The sequence below is a fragment of the Lissotriton helveticus genome, chromosome 3_1 (genome assembly GCF_964261635.1).
Source record: "Lissotriton helveticus chromosome 3_1, aLisHel1.1, whole genome shotgun sequence".
NCBI classification, from domain to species: Eukaryota; Metazoa; Chordata; class Amphibia; order Caudata; family Salamandridae; genus Lissotriton; species Lissotriton helveticus.
The window spans coordinates 1,192,609,817-1,192,631,625 of NC_136061.1; the positions used below are offsets into that span (position 1 = coordinate 1,192,609,817).

At 42.6% G+C, this 21,809-nt stretch overlaps 1 protein-coding gene across 1 annotated transcript in view; it reads left to right on the top strand.

Annotated features, from left to right (window-relative positions):
- CLMP (CXADR like cell adhesion molecule) overlaps window positions 1-15,994 on the top strand; it is a 357,508-nt gene extending 341,514 nt beyond the window's left edge. Inside the window, exon 7 of the mRNA XM_078681828.1 lies at window positions 9,127-15,994. Within this exon, the coding sequence (XP_078537954.1) occupies window positions 9,127-9,421 (295 nt within the window). The 3' untranslated portion in view covers window positions 9,422-15,994. The remainder of the gene's footprint in view (window positions 1-9,126) is intronic.
- The last annotated feature ends 5,815 nt before the right edge of the window (window positions 15,995-21,809 follow it).

Here is a 21,809-nt window from a genome sequence, read left to right on the forward strand (position 1 = left end):
TGACTGTTGTAGTGAGTTTACATACATTTATGAGTACTCATATGATAACTGTACCATGGCGCTTAATTGGTAGATATGTCTCATATTCTTATCAGGGTTTGCTTTGTGTATATTGTAAATCACAACTATTCTATACTGATTTGCTGAATAGTTATTACTTTTTATAGCTCTACGATCTTGGATGCCAGCTATATATTTAATGCGATGTTTTTACTTTGATGTATAGTAAAAGTTGTGCGGTGATTGTACAACCTGTCTACCATCCAGACGTATCTAGTCTGAATCTGAATAAGTCAAAGATTGAAGAAACGACAATTAGTAAAATACATAGTTCAAGATAGTCTGTTTAAGTGATCTCTAGTTCCGGTATTTGTCTGGAGTTAAGTGCAAAAAACGGACCGTGCATCGCATGCTCAGTGGATGTATTAATGAACTGTATAAGGGACAAAGAAACACTCACCCTAATTAGTGAGGTGCTAGGGCCACCTCGGCTAGATATATTCAAGGGATCCTGTATGACGGAGTTTCACTGAGTATGTGAAGTCACACTCCGAAAGACCTGATGAGTCTGTGGGTAGTATAATCAGGAGTTTTGTTTACAAACACGTGACCTGGTAGACTATTTCGTAACTTAGTCTACAAGTACAGTGAAAAACAAGGAGGGTTAAAAAAACGCGCGAAAAAATGAAAGACCTACCTCAATAGTTTAGCACAATGTTTGAACCGGGAGGAGAGGATTAACAGGTTACTCCGATTAAGTGACGATGTCAACAAACGAGAAAAGGCGGGTACACCTATATTTATCCGTCACGAAAAAATAAAGCAAAACGGTTTGTTTAGCCTTTAAGCTCGTATCTGGTGGTTGGGCAAGGCAATTACGGTTTTAGAAGAGGAAGAGAGCGCCAGGGAAAGGTCGCTTACCTTTTCACAGTAGTTCTCCCTCTTGAATTTCCCAGCGCCGTTTTCCGAGGACGGTCACGTGACAGGAAACACGGCCTGAAGATATACCGGCCGGAGGTTTCCTGTTCTGACCACAACTAGAACGTCAAACCTGAATAGTTCCATTGTTCAATGGGGGCTATAGTGAAGAAATACTACAAGTCCACCTTAGTTACTGTGGGCCTAAGTGGGCTTGTCTAAGGTTATCGGGTCTTTCTTTTATTCTAAGAGTATTATTAATCCGAATTTTCGTAAGACTGGTTCCATTATATCTGTATTGATCAAAATTGGTGAATCTTATAATTACACGACGATTCTATGGCGCTAGTTTTACGGGGATAATTTATTACTTTGCGAGCATGCGTGCAACAACGCTCATAGATTGCGAAACGAGTATATGTACAACAAATTCCTTCGTTATTTATTTATTGTTGTATATGTGAAGCTTAAGGATTACTATTTTTAGAAGGAGGAATCCTTTTGTTAATATTCCTCACACACAGTTAAGTACTGTTACTCCTCAGGAGGTGTACTGGTACGTCATGAACACAAATGAAAGGTTTTATTTGTGTGTGTCTATCTATGTATGATTGTGGAATAAAAAATCCTGTACCACGATAAATTTAATTTGTTAATTCTGCTATTATTTGCATATTTAGTTTACGTTGTCCTAGTTTTCCAAAAAGTGCAAGAAAAACACAAAACATTAATTTCCAAAACAAAGTTCCCACAAATAATTTTCCAAAGCATTTTTTTGGGGGTCATTATGCCAACACATTTCAAACAGTACGTGATTATCCACAAGTCCTAAATTGAACGAAATTATGCCTTTCTGATAAGTATTCAGGATGATTAGCTTAATAAATAAATGGTTTGGACCAATGTGCAACATGCTTGAAATAAAATAAAATAAAAAACACACAAAAATTTTTATATTATTTTTTCCTCATTTTAAGTGGTATGAATGTTTATGGATACAAAATCTGGGTTTTGGATCCATTGGGTTTGCTATTTTCCTAGGAAAAATTGCATCTCTGGGTCATAGTTTAAACCGTGTTCGATACTTTGAAGACGCATTATCCACGTAGCTTCTTTGCGTCTGAGTGTCAGTTCTCTGTTGCCTCCTCTTATGTGTACAGGCACGGTTTCGATTCCATAGAACGAGACCGAAAAGTCTTCTGTGTTGGCCTGACACGTAGCCACATGAAGAGCCACCGGATATCTGGGATCCTGTTTTTGAATGGCTCTCATGTGTTCAGCTATTCTCTCTTTTAGTGCTCTGATGGTGCTTCCTACGTAAAGTTTGCCACATCGGCATTCAATGATATATACAACATATTTAGTGACACAATTGATATTGACTCTTATATCATAAATCTCTTTGTCTGGTCCATAAAAGTGTTTAGTTTTGTGTTTGGCCCATTTGCACATTGTACAGAAGCCGCATTTGAAGAACCCATTGCTGCGTTGGGTTAACCAGGTTGCTGTCATGTCACTTCATGGGACGGTTGGACTCAATCTGTTTCTCAGTGTTCTCCCTTTTCGAAAGGTAATTTGGGGGGTTGTAGGTATTATAGCTTTCAAGGTCGAATCATCTTTAAGCAGACCCCAATGTTTCGTCATGCTGTGTCTAAGTGAGTGATGCATTGCGTTGAATTCAGTAATCAATCTCACTGTAGAGTCTTTCGCTACTGGTTGAGTTTTGGGTATCAGCGTATCAGGTCTTTTGATTTTGTGGAGTTTTTTCTTTGCCTGAGTGAGGATGCCTTTAGGGTACCCTCTTTTCTCAAATCTGGTTTCCATATCATGTATGGTTGTTTCAAGATTCTTATTGTCACTGCAGTTCCTCCTGGCGCGGAGGAATTCTCCAAAGGGAATTGATTTGATTTGGTGGTAAGGATGAAAACTGTCTGCTCTCAGGATAGCGTTACAAGAGGTCGGTTTCCTGTATAGTTTGCTTTGTAGTTTGTCTTTCTCTACATAAAATTCCAAGTCTAGGAACTCTATGTTAGTTCTGCTTGATTTCATTGTGAACTTGATTTCCCAATCGTTGTGATTGAGATGTGCAAAAAAGTCATTCAGAAGTTCCTCTGTCCCTGTCCATAGTAGAATACAGTCATCTATATAGCGACCCCAAAACAAGATTGAATCAGTGTATACAGTGCCTTTCGGGCCCCAAATGTGGTCATCTTCGAAGGCACCCATAAATAGATTAGCGAAAGATGGGGAAAATTTTGAACCCATAGCCACTCCGCGTTTTTGTTGGTACCATTTTTTGTGGAAAATGAAAAAATTGTTGTTCAGGATGAGATTCATCATAGAAATCAGCATTTGTGTGTGTGCCCAAAGAGACGCCGGTCGTTTGGACAAAGTTTGGGTGATTGCTTTTATACCCAAAGTTGGATTGATGCTGGTATAAAGTGCGACGACGTCCATGGTGACTAAAGTAGTGTTGGGTTGCCATTCTAGGTCACCCAAAACACTTAGTATGTGCTTTGAATCTTGTATAAAAGAGGGCAAGTTCTTCACCAGTGGGTTTAGAAACATGTCCACGTACTCTGCAAGTCTCTCGGTGGGACCTCCAATACCCGAGACAATCGGCCTTCCAGGAGGAAAGGGTAGATCTTTGTGGATTTTGGGTAGAGTGTAGAGCCAAGGGTATGTGGGTTTGAGTACTTTGAGATATAGGTACTCGTCGTCATTCAAGAGACCCTTCTCTTTCCATGTTCGTAGGTGGTCATTGATGGTAATTGTCAGAGTGCCCATGGGGTTGTTGGTGATGGGTTCGTAACAGGACTGGTCTGCTAGCTGATTTAGTATTTCATTGTTATAGTCGTCTGTGTTCATAACCACAATATTGCCTCCCTTGTCTGCTTCACGAATAATGATGGTGGGAGTTTTTGTAAGTGTAGTAAGGGCAAGACGCTCTCCTTTAGTCAAATTGTCTTTAAATATGAAAGTTTCATTGTGTTTTTTTGTGTTGATTTTGTTAAGAAATTCTAGAACATGTCTGTGAAAAGTGTCGATGCTATTACCACCCGGTAAGGTAGGTGTCCAGGTGGATTTGTTTTTTAGGCCACTTACCATATCCAGGTTAGTCTCTATGTTCATTTCCTCAAGAAGTTGTCCCATTTCCATAGGACTATCTTCCCGTTCAGTAATGGATAACAATAGATGAATTGCTTGAACATCTTTTATTGAAAGCTCATCATTTGCCAAAACATCTGGAATATTTTTCACATTTTTGTCGCTGTTTTTTTTACCTAAAAAATGTTTTTTAAGTTTCAGGCTGCGAACAAATTTAAAAAGATCTATTTTGATTTGACAGATGTCGCCTGTCGAGTATGGGTTAAAGTTAAGGCCTTTAGAGAGAAGATTGGTCATGTCGGTAGTTAGGGGAAAAGAGGAAAGGTTTATTACTTGTACCTCCTTATCTTCATTTTCTACTTCCTTGTCGTTCCTGATCTTAGTTTTTTTCGGTAGTCTTCGTTGACCACCCCTGCTGCCTCTGTGGGTCTTGGATTTTGTGGTCTCCTTTGAGGCAGAGCCCTGTACCCTTTTCGGATCCGCTCCATTTCCACTAAAAAAGGAGTACTGTTTGTATCTAGGATGTCACCTATCTCTGTTCCAGGTTCGCTAGTACCTGCGCTGTTCAGGGACGTGTTGCTGGACGAGACTGAGCTGGGGGCAGATATGTTATCGCTAGGTCTTGTAGGATTGGTTGATCGAATCATCGCATCGTATTTGCGATCATAGGTGAAGATTCTACCATTGCGGTAGTCCCCATCATCTCTCTTTATTTGTCTGGCTTTCCTTTCTTTTATTTCATCTTGATGTTTGGCTAAGAATTCGTCTAGGATGGTGTAGTTTTTTACAGTAGGTTCTGGTAAGTTCAGGTCTTTTATCTCTTTTTCCAGGATCGCTATCTCTTCTAGTAATTTAACTGATTTGCGATCCGCGCTCTCTATTAAGATGTCCATGAGAACAAATGAATTATTGGTTACTGAATCTTCCCATTACTTTAGAAGATCAGCATCTAAATTATCGTAGGTTGGAAAGATTTGGGAGCGTAAGCCTCTAGGTATCTGTTTGAGTCGCATATATTGTTTGAGCGTGGTGGCATCCCACCATCGTGAGCTCTCTTGTTTCTTCAATCTTTCTAATTTTTTTAATTTATCTTTTAGACCCTCTACACGAGGGGGACCGGCATTGGCCGTGGCGGTATGAGTAGGCATGCCTTTTGCTAGATTTTCGAATAGATCTGCCGCTATTTTGTCTCTGTTCATGATGAGATAGAACTGGTCAGGAAGGTGTGTTCAAGGTTATGATATACTGTTAATTATTTAGTAGTGTACGGGGGGGCAGCCCTCTCTGGAAATCATGCAATATACAAACAACTGGGAGTTTTTTTTAGGTGTTCCAGAATTACAAGGCGCACAGCCGGAGTATCCGTAAAGTTAATGGTTGAAACAAGGGTAATTCAATGGTTGGTACAGGCAATAGGGCGAACGGTAAATCCTCACAACCGCTCAAAGATGGACCAAGCTTGGTACATACAAGAACAAAAGAAAACCACAATGCCCCTGCACTTGTACAGAAATATTATTGAGGTGTATGGTAACAACAATGTCACTTCGCTAAGTATGAAGAACAGATAGAACAACATCCAATTCATACAAGTAGCTCAATAGTTGATGTCCTGGTAGTTACAAACACCCGTTTTCGTTTTTCACTACAGTGAGTGCTGCTTTTATCATTGGGTAGCATTGGGAATTCAATTAGATTTTTTTCAGTGGTAATATTTGATCTGAAAGGCTTATCGTTCCCATGTTTGGAATGTTTGGAATGTTTGGACAAGTGGTGATAAAGCCTGCTTATTGGTGTAGGCAGATTTCTCATTATTATTGTAGGAATACCACTTTTAGAAAGCGGGCATTTCTATGTGCTTATGACTCTTTGAGGTATATGTACAAGCCCGTATCGACACCACAACATCACTTTTATCCACGTTGTGGTGGCGATAGGGGCTGCTCCTTATTTACAAGGCCGGGTTGAGCCACTTAACGTGGCTCAACGCTGCCTTGTAAATAAGGCCCCCTTTTAAGCTATGGTTGGCGTGAACGGGGTGGGCAGTGGGTGTTGCGTTGGGCACAGGGCCGGACTGGGAACTGCAACAAGCCCTGGCAGATTGCTGCTTGACAACCCTGGGAGTGCGGGACGGTGCTAGTAGAAAGCACTGCTCCCGCTTTTGTTACTGGTGGCCGATATGGCAAAACCGGCACACAGTGACAAACATCCTTTAAAAAAATGCATGTTGTTACTTTCATGTGTGCTGCATAAAGCAGCACACATGACAGTGACAGAATGGCATTTTAGGATTGTTTATGTGGTGCAGGAAGAGACACCATCCTACACATAAACAATCCTCCCCTGCCTGCAGACACCCTTGCACTATGGTGCAAGAGTGCCTGCGTTGGCGCTAAGTTGCTAAACTTAGCGCCATCGCAGGGGGAAACGCAAGGCTGCACCACATTCTTCTAAATATGGTGCAGCCGTGCGTTTCAGAAGTGGCGGAGAGAGGCATTAAGCCAGGAAGGTTGACGCCTCTCTCTGCCACTTCCTTGTACATATCCCCCGTTGTGCTTTGCAGCCTGGCTCTAATCCACGTCTAGGGTAGAGTGACAGCTGTGCTTTGTGCATACTTTCCAGACAGCCATCACACAGGAAGTGTTGGGTGTAACAGGTTTGCATATGCATTCGCCTGCATACTGAATGGTCTTCCCGGGCTGGGAGAGAGGGAGATGGGTCAATTACATTTGTATAGGCTGAGCCCTGCCCTCACACAAAGGGCTTGTTTACCTCCTACTGATGTCTGGAGCTGGGGCTGTGATTGAATGGGGGTGTTTTGCACTTCTAAGATTTCTTTTAAAGTTACCTCCACATCAAAGACATTTGAGTATACGTCCAGGGGACTTGTAACAGACACTCCTGGCTCTATAGACTGCACATTGCCAGAAGGAACTGCTACGCTGCGAGGAAGAACAACCATTGAACTGCTTTGCTTTGCTGGTTGGCCTGCTGCCTGCTGGTCTGTAGGAGGGACTGCCACTCTGCAACTATCTGATGTGCTGGTCTTCTGCCTGTCCCCCTGCTTGTGTAACCTCAGTGCTCACCAGATTTTGTGGCTTGTCATGTGAGCTCCCTAGTGCTTGGTCAGTGCTTCTTGTTCTGTCAGAATCAAAAGACTCCTATTTACTTAGCTTTACTGGACTCCGAGTTCAGCCATTTTCAATTCCCAAGAGACAGCACATGGTGAGTGCTCTTTTTTTCAGTCAAAGTGTGTAAAGCAGTTCTCCTGCTTCAAGGGTCAGTGTGTGCTGCATGATGTATACCACTCCCCTAGCAGCAGATCTCCGAGCGCCCCAAAGAAGGCGCTTCCTCAGATGGAGTAGTAAAAAGTGAGACATCCTGAGAGGCCACATTCCCCTCCCTGTTGCAGGTGCCCTCGTGGTAGGCCTCTTCAGCAAGAGCAGTGACAACTGCCCTAAAGGCGCAGTACCTGGGAGACAAGCACATTCATTGAGCTGGCACACCCTGCTGCGGGATTCAAGAACACATTGAGAGACATAGCCGGGGAGGCTGATTGTTGTTAAAATGGAGCCCAGTTCGACCCGCTCCGTGTAAGAAGGGAGGGGCCTGTTCTCAATCCAGGCCGGCTCCACACGAGATACGCTGCTTGCCAGTGGTCGTCTTGCCGAGCAGTACTGAGCCCCGCCTACCCATTCGAGGGGGGAGGCCGCCACAGTGTTACCGGCTCCTGGATATTGCATCCCTGGAAATACGGTACTGGGCTTGAAAGCTGCACCGCGCGCTCATGGCCAGATGCAGTTGAGAATTGAGCACTGGGACCAAACAAGGTCTCCCACGGGGTCCTGAAGTGTGTCCCCCCCTTTTTGCACATACCATAGGGCACATTGTCCTTTGTTGGTGGACTTACGGGAGCGATCCTTGGCGGAGGCCCGATCTCCCTAAGGACGTTGCCACATTGTTCTGAAAGCAAGCCGAAGCTACCATATCTCCCGTGGTTGGCACACAGTTGTTACTGCGGCCTACAGTGTACAATTGTATTATCCCCAGATGGAGTTCATTACATACCCCTTAACATGTACTTGAAGCACAGGTGAACTGTCTCTATAGGTTCACTGCAGTTGTAGGTGATTTACCCTATGTGTTCATGGTGTTACTTAGTGGTCATGTACTATGATGATACCTGGTGGTTTAAGTGGGCTTGCTCTAACCTAACTGCGTCATTTCATGCCCTGATGTTATGATATGTGTCGTTTTTGCCTTGCTAGTTCAGGATAATGAGTATTATTTCAGGATTTGCATTCTTACGTGCAGTGATAGTGTTTTCATGGCGTGTGCAACATATAAGTCTACGTCTTATTGCACTACCGGTGATGTTATGACAATTGCCTAGTTGGCAAAGTAATTATTGGCTCATGCTGTCTTGGTCTATGTTTATGTACAATACATAAATGTATGTTTATATAATATTGTGTGGAGTCTCATTTGTGGTGTATTTATTGTGTCACTAGTGTGTGTGTGTTACGCAAACGCTTTACACATTGTCTCTGGGATAAGCCTGACTGCTCTGGCTAAACTACCAAGGGGGTGAGCAGGGGTTATCTTGGGCGTGTATCTCCCTTACCCTGACTAGATTGGTGGATTCAGCCTGGCTTAGGTGCATAGCCTAGCCAACCAGATACCCCATTCTGACAGGTTTTTTAAAATAGAAGCATCTTCATACCTTCCTACTCAAATATATGTCATCTTACAGTACTAACATGCCATTTAATAGTCACTTCAACTAGTGTTAACAACCTGAAATGATGGGGAAATATAAAAAAAGAATTTTCCTTGGGGTTCTTAGTATAAGTCACCATTTAATAATTATACAATTTCTTTGTTTAGAAGATTTTGCACTGACATTCTTGCATGACAATTCTCATCTTCCCTCCCAAAACGGAAATGTGGTTTAAGAGTTGATAGGAGCACAATTAATAGAACTAGGTTGCATTTAGTGGAGCTTTGAAAAGTACAGTAAATGTTTGCGTTTGCTTAATCTTTTAGGTGAATGTTATTATTTGAACTGCTATTTATCCATTCTTTGTATTTCTCCTCTAGGGAAGATGCTGAGGCACCGAAAGCCCGTCTAGTTCAGCCAGGTTCGTCCTTCTCAGGTTCCAGAAGTTCCCGCTCTGGCTCCTCCTCTACCCGGTCGACCAACAACAGTGCCTGTCGCAGTCAACAGACGCTTTCAACTCAAGCCACGCCACGTTCAGGGCCTATACATTTCAGCCATGGCCATGCAGAAGCAAGAGGCTCAGAGTCAAGACCAGGAAGCTATGCCAGTCCTATGAAATTAGATGCCACACCAATCATGGTGCCCACCCAAAACACAGCATTCCAGATGGTCTAAAAAACTTAGCATCTGTACTGGTATTTGCAACAGAGACATTGTGCAGCCTTCTGAGTCTCTGATTGTTCGACTTATATTCTTGGATTCCAGTATTTTGCGCCATTGGATATGCTACCAGCTATTTTGACATTAAATACCCGCAGATAACCTGGTCTGTCACAAGCTGAACATGACCAGTCCTACACCGTCCAAACATTATTTCCAGACATCGGCTCTTCAGAGATAGACTCCATCTTTACTTACTTTTTGGCTGGTTACCAGATGTTGCAACATTCCAACCTTCACACTAAACTATCGCAATGGAAATGGGAAGTTTGGAATAGAAAGAGTTAAACGGTGAATGAAAATGAAAACAGAAACGCTCACTACATATTTTTATTTTGCTGCAAATCCCTTTGAGACATTCAGGTGTTTTATATTGAGCTTTACCAACCATGGCTGCTGATTGGTTGAAATCTATTGTAACACGTTCTGCAAGGTGCTGCTCTAGAAACAGAAAGCCATCACCTAAGAACTCTTCCATATTCTGTTTAAAACACAATAGCTACTAATCAGACTATGTGACTGGCTGTTTTAAACTTAATTGCCTGCTTCATGACAACCAGCAGTAAGTGGGATGATTGCAGTGCACTCCCCTTATGTCATGATGAATTTTAGTACAGAAAATTGGTGCTTCGTTTCTGCGAAGTATAATTTCTAACACTGTCCACTCCCATGAAGTCAGACATCCCTTCACAGTTATCGCTCAGTATAGTGCTCAAATCAGAAGGAAAAACAAGTAAGAATTCAGGCATGAAGTGGCAGGTGTGCGGCTAGTACTCTGTGTGATCCTGTGTAAGTCACTAGCTTACTGTGTACCAGCAACTGGCTAACTGAAAGAAACTCGTCTGCAAAAGGTTACCATTTGTGTAGTCATTTCCATTCACAGTGCAGAGAATATGGCAGTGCTTTGCAATATGCAATCATTTAGCACTTAGCAGTTGCACTTTTCATCATCACCCTCGCATCTTCACCCTTTCCTCACATTAACCGGACAATCCTCTTTCCTGTGACTTGTCCACTTCCAGCATACTTTTATCATAATCCTTCTTCCTCCCAAGAATACCAAAGATGCTAGCTGTACACGTCTAGCTAAATCTATAGCAACCCTCTATGTATGCCTCACCTTACATCCTTCGATGGGGCTATTCCTTCCTCTTCGATACATGTAAACATCAGAGTGTGCAAACTGACGGGGAACGGTTGTGAATACAAACACACCTTTGCAAAGGGTCCCAACAACCCGCTCCCCTGAGAACTCCATAAACTCGCAAATTTTCCGGAATTATAAATTCTATCAATTTGGATCTCCCCATTGTGCCCTCTAAAGACTCTTTTTGAGCATCTAAGTTGAGCTCATGATTCACAAAATGTGTAGTGGATTAAGCCGAAAATGACCTGATAAGTACATAGCACTTTATATGCTTTTGGACTGGTGCAAAGAGCTCCTATTTTACCTGTATGCAGGAACAGAGACACAGTGGGATAATGGGCCTGATTTACAGTTTGGTGGGTGTTGTACTCTGTCACAAACATGACGGATATCTCATCGCTTTATTACATGTGCCATAGGATCTAATGCCCTTGTAACTAGGCAGACGTAAAATCCTGCACATTTGTGACGGAGTAACCCGTCTGCCAAACTCTAAATCAGGCCCAAAGTGGTTTCACTATGTACTGAAGTGAGAATCCTAAATAAGGCCCAGAGTTAGCTACCATCATTGACCTCGAACTAATGATAGTACCCTAAGTCTTTGTCAGGCTGTTTTGAATCTGTTGCTAGTGTTACCTCTGGTTGCTCTGACTCAAATCCAGGTGCATTATATGTATTACTATTTAGGTGGACGCCTTCCTTTCTCTGTTCTGGAGCCTCTCCAGCACATATCTTAATAGTATGACCTCTAGTTCTTGAACAGAACGTTAGTTGTAATAGCTTCATTCCCACTAGTGTACTTTTAACCCTTAACGTACGTCCATAGCTCCATCAGATCTTACCACTCCCTCCACTCTTCCCGACTGTAAACTTACACGTCCTTGCTCATCTTTTTAAAACATTTTTAGTGCAGACCTCCTGCCATTTGTTAGCACCTCAACTGCTTGTGTGTAACATGGTTGGCCCATGGGCCTTATCATACAAAGTGCCCTTGGGGCTCAATGGGCATGTGTGCCTGCTTTCCGCGTCAGCAGGGCACTCTGGTATTACAGAAAGGGCTGCAGAAGCTTGTGCCTCCTTTCTGTAATACAGATAGAGTTGGCGCACATATAGCACCAGTGCTATCACTAGAGGGTGTTACCTCAGTTGACTCTGCACCCACGCCGTATTAAGGCGCAGAGGCAAAGAAGCTGTCAGGTGGTGCGCTGACATTGCGCCACCTCAAAGGTGCCGCACTGTCAGCGCACACCCTAAAGCCAACTCTCTAGAGGGGGAAAGCAGGTCCCTTGGACCTCCTAGACATCCCCTTGCAGGTGAGGTGGGTGCAGTCACTCACTGCACCCACTTGCAAGGGGATCTATAGTCCCCCTTAAAAGTGCAGAAGGGTTGCTGCCTGCACGGTGCTTCAAAGCTGCTCCATGTTTCACTTGAATGCGCTGCCCCCAGGGCAGCAAGACAACGCGGTTTGCCTTGGAGCAGTGCATTCAACATAATACGGCGCATTCCCCTTATTAGCACGGGGCGCACATTTTAAAAGGTGTGCTCGGCACTAGCAAGGAAAGTACCCCGTATTCTATAATACAGCCCAGAACTCAACGTGGTACTGGCGAGGCCTCGAAGATTATGCATAAAATGATAACACAACTTAACGTTTTTCCGCAGCTTATATCTCTTGTTATGTACCCAGCATTTCCTTGCTATGCATGCTTACTACTCAAACTCTAAAACATTTATCCCAATATGTGAGAAAAGACCCGTGTCCCTCTGCCATATTGAGACTTATGATATTTATTCCTCATTGTGTACTGTTACTACAGAAATGCATGACTTTACACTTTAGTATGTGGAATCGTAACTGCTACTTCCATTTATGCATGTTCAAGTGCGGACTATAAAGTGTTGCACCTTCCCTGATAACCCCTCTGCAATGTCACTACTAATGTATTAGACCTAGTACTGACGCCTGCAGCATCCCATTCATTGTAGCCATTTGCCCTGTTTCCCTTTCCATTTTCCGCCACATTGTCTGCAGCTACTTTCTACAATGAAATCTCCCAACCCAGGTGCTTGATTGGCCACAATCATCTTCTTCAGCACAGCTGTCAAGCTCCCACTAAATCAACTGCACTTTCACCATCTTCCTTCATGCAAGAACTCACCCACCTACTCACATCAATTCTCATTACTCATCTAGCGTTAATCAAAAACATCAATGTGAGCTGCTCAATGAATCGTCTGTGTGCAACGATCGCAAAAGAGTTCGCAAAATGCAAATGAACGCTATCCACAAATCATCCATCCTTTAAGTAAAGGGACACAGGGACTAAAAGGGAATTAGATTTGATTTGCCTGATCTTCTCTTTTTACTACAGATATTTCCATACATTTCTCCAGCGTTAGGGTGAAGCTTACTACCCTATTGCTGCCTGGGCAACTCACTTTTCACACAACGCTGGTTGATTGTACTTGACTGGCCAATCAGATTTTAGTCCTTGCCTCACCGATGACCTCTATTAATCGATGGCCAAGAGTAGGTCAGAGAGGAATGCAACAGATCTATGTAGCTGGGGTGGAAAATTTTTAGAAAGTGGATAAGGCGCTGGCAAGAAACGAGGGTGGAGCAGGCAATCAAACATGATATGGCAAGGGCAAGAAAATACAGCAAGAACAGGCAGCACTACCAATGCGAGAAGTGACAAGGAAAGGACTGATCACAAAGGTAGACGACTTTGCCAATGAAGTGATAATGGGGAGCTTTACTGAAGATCACAATAGTGCATCCCCTATCACCATGGTCAGAACAACTTATGTAAAAGAAACAAGTCTGAAGAAGAGAATATAGGGAGCCCCCTCCCATACACAGCCTAAAAATGAAATCCAAATGTGAGGAGAAGGAATGGCTGCATGGAAATGGGAGTCGCTGACAACATGTGACAACCACCTTCATTGATTGACAGCCTCCTCATTCCTTCCATTGTTCTGCAGTGAGACTACATTGGTCGATCTTGGTCCTCTGGTACACTCCCTGTTTACAATGATCAGCTATCAACTGTGCTGTGCATGTCTCCATAAGATCCCACAAGATCCTCAGGCAGTTTCCCGTGTAGCTCATTTTCTTGTCGAACTTTACTTCCACTAGTGCCAGACAGACATTATACTTACATCTGCACTCTGTGTCGCATGTCTTGTTAAGTCCTCTGTGTACCTGTAGGTGTCATTCCTTTTCACAAAAAATATCTTTTTAAGCAGTTCTAAATCTTCCTTCTAACACTTTTTGTTCTCCACTCAGCCTTTGAACTATGCTATAGTTGTGCTTCCTCAATACCAATCTCAAAGCAAGAGTGTGGTCTCTTAGCAGTAATATGAATAACTATGAGTGAGTGAGCTACGCTTAAAGTGCAGAATGCAAATGCTTCATCCAGAAACGAGCACGAGTGTCATCCCATAAGCCGAACACTCTTCAGGGTCCAACATAGTTCTTCAGATAAGCCACAGTAGTGCACTGCAATTGCAATGTTTTTCCTCTGTAAATATTATCACTTTGTCTTCAAAAATTTGCAGGACCTGCAAACATGAAGGTTCCAAACTAAATTGGAAAGAAAAATATCAAAAAGTAGATTTGACAGAAAATCATCGCTGCCAAAACCCACTTCTACGGGGAATTCTCTTGTAAAACATCATTTTGATCAGGAAATTTGTTTCATGAAAACTTTTTTACATTTCGCCCACAGACAAAGTTTTTTTAAATTTACAAAACTCTGTAACCCCTGTGAAGTGAAACGTTTGACTGCTTCTCAAAATACAAAAGCAAAATTAAAATGTTGCCCACTTCAGGACATATCCAGACAAGAAAAATGCATGCCACTGTATGGTTGGGCAGTTCATAAGTTTTCATGCATACAAAATGTGTCGAGAGGCCTCATTCTAAGTCAATAGTCTGTGGTCACTTCAACATATTATTCTATTATGCCTTTGCCCAGCTCAACATTGCTGAATCTTCTCTTAGCAAGGGTTGACCAGACCCCGATGCCAGGTCTTTCGTAAGAAAAAACATTATCATTGTCTGTGTTTGTCACATACAGCACCATTGACTTGCACTTAAATAGTAAAACTAGAGACAAATGGATGAATTACATCCTTGAAATGAGATACAAAAATCCTCACTGCAAAGACGTTCTTATTGACATTTTAATATTGGCAGTGACCTGATGCCAGCGCTCGCTGTCCAACGTTCTCCTCGGACTGCCTCTTCTCAGGGACCCTCGCCCAGTGCAACGATTAAAACTAAGAAATGCTGGAAATAGCCTGTCTGACCATGGTGGCTTTCCTGAAACATTTCCTTGAGAAGTGTTTCCTGACTCGTTGGAAGAGTTGTAATTTGCATCTAACTTGTGTTCAAATTATCTAATTCAAGGCTAGAGGTGTCCCCAAAGAGTAGTCTTATCACAACACTTCTTGACTGTGTCTCTGAAACCACCTGTAATTTGAGCTTCTTTAAAAGCTTGTTCTAATAAATTGATTCTGTGTTGCCTGCCTTCAGAGACCACTGGTTCAGCTCCTTGCATGAGGCCTTTTCCAGCTGAGGAACTAACGCCAACCTTGGTGTAATGTAAAACCAGGGCAATATTTACTACACTGTTTTTTTTTTAAAAAAACATATTTTATTGGGTTTTAGATGCAAGCAATACATTCAGCATGGTTGTCACGTCTGGGTACAGCATGAGAGACCTCGGTACAGTAAACAACAACATCTGTCCTAATGAATCAAAAGCAGCTATAAACAAACAGTCCCCCCCCCTCCCACCAATATTTACTACACTGTTGATGGGATTTGAATTTGTATGCACCAAGTTCCTTTTAAAGAAATACTTCAAACAGGCATTCATTCAAGTAAGTAGGTACACGTGGAGAATGTATGTTCAACGTGTTATTTTTTTCTTCCTCAATGTTTCATCCACCAAATATGGAATTTTGGACAGAAGTAACATTTTGAGATCTTCAACTGTGACAGAATTAAAACTATTTTCTATAGCTCTGATGATGGTACATACCTTTCTTAGCACTGCATGAGAGAGTGTTAGGACCTTTCAACAAGGTACCCAGGCTACGTAATGCTCTCCAACAGAATTAACAAATGCCCCTAGCATGGTGACCATCCACTTTGATTTTTTTACTATTGCTCATAAAACTAAGACGGGATAATCAAAGTGATCCAAACTAAGGATGAGTTTCACCACAGGTTTGTGAGCTCAAAATAGAAGCAACGAAAGTTTATATATGAGCTAGATAATATTATATCTATGATGTAACAAATATTTTTTTTGTAAAAGGGAAACATATTTCATATAAACCATTTTATGTAATAAAATACTGTAATGCGTGGATTTTTGATTTTTTGCCTGATACATGTACAAGCTTAAGGATTGATTGCTCTGCTGCTCCTTGCCATGAAAATGCACTTTGCTCCCTCTTGCTACAGGTAATGCTGCATTTTAAGGAAGGCTAATTAGCCTAAGCATTGAGTCCTTTCAATTTTCAATCACGCACACTGAGCTAGAATCTATGTTTCAGAATGTGTGTCGGCTAGAGCGCAACATGTCTGCTGCCCCAAAATGTCACCAAGTGTATGCAGTGCGTTCTTGCACATTTGGAAATGTTCACATTTTATACTGATTTTCTTCGAGGGAGGGTTGTAAATAGGAATGACAAAGGTGTGGTACTGCTCCACTTCAGAAAACTACGATCATCAAGACCAAAGTTTTATTAAAGGACAGAAATTCAGAAATTGAACACCATTGTGTATCCTGTGTCTGTTATCATTGTGTGTGGACTTGTATGAATGCATTCAACAAATGCAACATATATTAGAGCAAGGATCTATAGAAACCTTGCTTAAGTTTCACTTAATATTTAATAGAAGGGCTGATGTAACTACACCTACTTGAAGCAGATAATTTTTAGCTCGAGCCTGGGCAGCGCATTCGCTGCTCTGCGAAGCATGCTGTATTGAGGTAGGGAGTTGAAGCTCCGCCCACATTATTCATTGGCTTGTGTCAATGTCCACTGTAAACTGTGGCTGTTCATTGGTGAAAAGGCTTAGAAGTCCCTCCTTAGTACCGCCTTGTCTCAATTTGCAAACCCCCTGGCGACGCCCCCTGTTATTTGTTTTGTTGCTCAGTAGGATTTAATCACAGCCTCTGAGCACTATTTTCTCAAATAGCATTGTCCTGCCTGCTGTTGCAAGCAGGACACGTTGTCTCCTAATACTTTTAAAAAAGATTTATAGCACGAATTTGTAATGCAACAAATTTGCGAGAGCTTAAGCTATTGGGATTGTAAATGACAATGCCTTTTATTTATCTGTTTTAAATAGTAACACATAAATAAAAGTAATTGTCATTTACAGACACTACATTGTCAAAGTAAGAATATAATTATCATTCATACCTCAACAAACACTTACCCAGACTTGCCTTCCGATGTAGTGGTTAGGTTGATATAAAGGATGAAATATTTTTTCTCATGTGACATGCCATATCCATACTAATATTATAAAGAGAGAGCCCAAACCTTTGAGGCTGGTAATCTCAGTAATCAAAGCACCAATCATAACACCCAATACAGCGTTGGAAAGGGCAGTTGCAGCAGAAGGACATAGGCTATACAGACGGATAAAAAAATGTATAACAAAATTGCAAAAAATCCATACTATACTATACTATACTATCCATACTAATATTATAAAGAGAGAGCCCAAACCTTTGAGGCGGGTAATCTCAGTAACCACAGCACCAATCACAACACCCAATACAGCGTTGGAAAGGGCAGTTGTAGCAGAAGGACATACGCTATGCAGACAGATAAAAAATGTATTAAAAAATTGCAAAAAATCCATACTATACTATACTGTCCATACTAATATTATAAAGAGAGAGCCCAAACCTTTGATGCGGGTAATCTGAGTAACCACAGCACCAATCACAACACCAAATACAGAGTTGGAAAGGGCAGTTGCAGCAGAAGGACATAGGCTATGCAGTTGGATAAAAAAATGTATAAAAAAATTGCAAAAAATCCATACTATCCAAATCCATACTAATATTTTGAAGAGAGAGCCCAAACCTTTGAGGGGGGTAATCTCAGTAACCACAGCACCAATCACAACACCCAATACAGCGTTGGAAAGGGCAGTTGCAGCAGAAGGACATAGGCTATGCAGACGGATAAAAAAATGTATTAAAAAATTGCAAAAAATCCATACTATACTTTACTATACTATCTATACTAATATAATAAAGAGAGAGCCCAAACCTTTGAGGCGGGTAATCTCAGGAACCACAGCACCAATCACAACACCCAATACAGCGTTGGAAAGGGCAGATGCAGCAGAAGGACATAGGCTATGCAGACGCCCACCATATTGTAGTGTCCTGTTCCTAATAACGACAGACACTTACTTGATTTTCAAAGGAGCTTTATTCTGACACTCCTACCTCGTCCCTGTCCCTACTCTAACTAACTTCTTTCCTGTTCAGGCCCCTCCTCTTCCTCCAACCCCGTAACTCCTCCCATCCCAACTACTAGACTGTTCACATTATCACACATATACATTTAAAAGGTAAAAGAACCGTGACAGCAAAGTAGTCTCTTGTGGGCGTGTCTGCGTTGTGCTGTGGGCTTTTGCTGGGGGCGTGACAAACGCTGGGGGCGAGTGGTACGTTCTGCTCTTCATGCCATGTCTCATATCGTGTGCTGTGGGTGTTTGCTGGGGGCGTGGGCATGTGCGGGGCGCGGGATTATGGGGAAAAAAAGCGAGTGTTGTGCCCAATATTTCATTGTTTTTTCTTCCCAGGTTCTGTACATTCCAGCTCCGGGTGTCCACCCTGCTCCCTTTAAATACCCCTGCACCCCATAATCATAACCCACCCTTACTCCTTAAAATACCCCAACACCCTTAAACACTAACCGATCTTAACCCTATAAATATACCCTGTACCCCAAAAACCAAACCTATCCCTAAACCCTGAAAATTCCCCTGTACCCCAAAACCCAAACCTAGCCGTGAACCCTATAAATACCCCTGTACCTCAAAACTCAAACCTACCCTTGAACCCTAAAAATACCCCTGTACCACAAAACCCAAACCTAGCCCTGAACCCTAAAAATACCCCTGTACCCCAAAACCCAAACCTACCCCTGAACCCTAAAATGCCCCTGTACCCCAAAACCCAAACCTAGCCCTGAACCCTTAAAATACCCCTGTACCCCAAAACCCAAACCAACCCCTGAACCCTAAAAATACCCCTGTACCCCAAAACCCAAACCTAGCCCTGAACCATAAAAATAACCCTGTACCCCAAAACCCAAACCTACCCCTGAACCCTAAAAATACCCCTATACCCCAAAACCCAAACCTAGCCCTGAACCCTAAAAATACCCCTGTACCCCAAAACCCAAACCTAGCTCTGAACCCTTAAAATACCCCTGTACCTCAAAACCCAAACCTACCCCTGAACCCTAAAAATACCCCTATACACCAAAACCCAAACCTAGCCCTGAACCCTAAAAATACCCCTGTACCCCAAAACCCAAACCTATCCCTAAACCCTAAAACTACCCATGTACCCCATAACCCAAAACTATATCTGAACCCTTAAAATACCCAAACACCCCAAAAATATACCTCAGTACCCCAAAACATATACCTCTATACCCATACTTACCTTATCCAAACATAAAAAAAATCACATGCTTTTACAATTCATGCATTTACAACGAATTTCATTGTAAATGTATGCGTGGTAAAAGCATATAAAATGTAATGCCATGCGTTATAATGGCATTGCGGAGTCATGGTACTTTTGTAATGAAAGTATGCGGAGTGATGGTATGCGGAAAGAAAGTTGTGGAATAATGGGTGTTTACCCTCCTCCGGTAAGTACATTGGTGGCACGGCGTCCCACATCTCCAGCAACATACTCATATTTTTTCACCACCGATTTGAAAAATGCACAGGTCTCTCTCATTGATGGCCAGCACCGACATACACTTTTAGACACACCTCCCGCCACAAGTTCTAGAATTGCGAACTTTAGAGCTGGGGAGCTACGTTCGAATCTCGGCATCAGCTCAACATCCTGTGATTCCAGGCAAATCGCTTTGTCTCCCCGTGCCTACTACAAATGAATGTGTTCTTCTGTAATGTAAATTGTGCTCATGCCATGTTGTCGAGTTTGCGCTATATAATATTGCAAGGAAAAATAAAGTAGGGAAACTCGAGCTCACACACTACTGAACGCGCACTCTTAAGTGCATCAGCAGTGCACTGTGAATCGGAGCATTTCACAGGCCTGTCACAGATAAGAAATGCTATCAAAACGAAATCCTACAAAACAATATACTACTGGCCGGCAGCAATTCATACCCGGACAATGTCGGGACAGGCTGCTAGTGTGTTATAGTGGTGATAGCTATCGGAAACAGTGAGATTAGCTGGTATACTTACTATTATAGCTAAATAATCATCCTTTTAGGCCTTTAATACTTATATGTGGCTAGGCTTTGTCTGGAAATAAAAAAATGCATGGAGTATAATGTTTCATGGGGCGTGGGAATGTGTTTATGTTTTGGATCAAAGATGCGCGCGCTGGGAAATGTCAATGTTAGGCTGATATCTAAAGCCAGGCGATCTGCGTTCCCTACATCATCTTACTTTACTGTTGTAAATTCTGTCCTTTAACCCCTTCGACGCTCATGACGAGCTCAGCTCGTCATGAGGTACACCTCTCGTACACTCATGACGAACTGAGCTCGTCATGAACCGCGGGTTTTAGCGAAATGCAGCGCAGCGCAGAAATCTGCACCGCACGCATGCGGTTAACAAAGATGGCATGGATTCATGAAAATGAATAGAGAGAGTTACAGAGAATTTGATATTCACACTGTGGGGCCACTTCTGGTCTGTATGAATGTGTCAAAAATGTGAACGCTAAGTGGGAGCATTAAGAGGTGTAACTCATAAGTGGTCTTCTCTAAAACCATCTATTCCATGCAAATGGTCACCAAGATCAATACAGAAAAAGAATGACAAAACAATGCAAGAACTGTTTGCACAAGCCTATGTTCTTTGACACACTTAAAGGTACTGGGCATTGGCCATAATGGCATTCCAAAATTTAAAACGTATTTTCCAAACTCCAACACAATAGATGTGCACTGCATTGCCGCCACTGAAAGGCATGCGGGAATTGCTTGAGGGGGCCCCCAGGGACTCTGGGGGATGGTGGGAGCACTTGGGGGGTACCCATGGTACCCCCCCTGAAGTTCCATGCACAACATAGCAGGCACCGCGCAGTGCCTGCCATGTTGTGCATGGCAGTGCACGACATGCCTTCCTGGCATTGTGGGGGGCGGTACTGAGTGCACCGCCCACCACAATGTCAGAAATGCAGGATGCGTCGGCCACTGTGGCGGGTGTATCCTAATGGCCCCCACGAGACCCCCACCCTTATGGCGGGCGGTCCCATTTCACCATACGATATCCTAATGACCCCCAAAGTAACCGCAAACAACTACGTATGGTTAGTTTATTTATCACAAAGCCAAAAATAACTGAACATAGAGATACCCAAAATGAGAGTGTAGAAATACATTGGCATAAGCATAAATCCACATCTGCGAACAAAGTTGAGTCAATACAACATGCACAAAACAATTAACTAATGAAATAGGATGCAGAGGATCAGAAAGCATGCATCCAAATTTCCCTGCCTCGAGGATTGATGAATATAAAGCATCAATCTATCCCTACAATAGCACTAAAATGACATCCCTACTTAAGCATCCTCAGGTAAAGAAATAACAGGTGACAGCATGTGGAGTCTACCTAAGAAGTCTCCCTACCATAAATGGGTTGAATAGCAAACAAATCATGACAGAGCTTGTTCTGAGATGCTCTTTCTCTCTCAAGGCAGAGAGGAAGTGGAAGTGGGGCTCCTTTCCCTACTTGCATTGTTTAATATTATAGGTATTTTCCCAATAGTCCTTGTGGGCCACGCCATCCATTCCAACCACAATCTCATAGGTACTTCTCCTGGGACAGCGATGTTCCTGAACTGCAACATGTTGACCTTGATTCCCAGGCTTTCTACGGTGCGAAAGCACGATAATTTCCCTTATCGACTTTAGCTTTGCGAT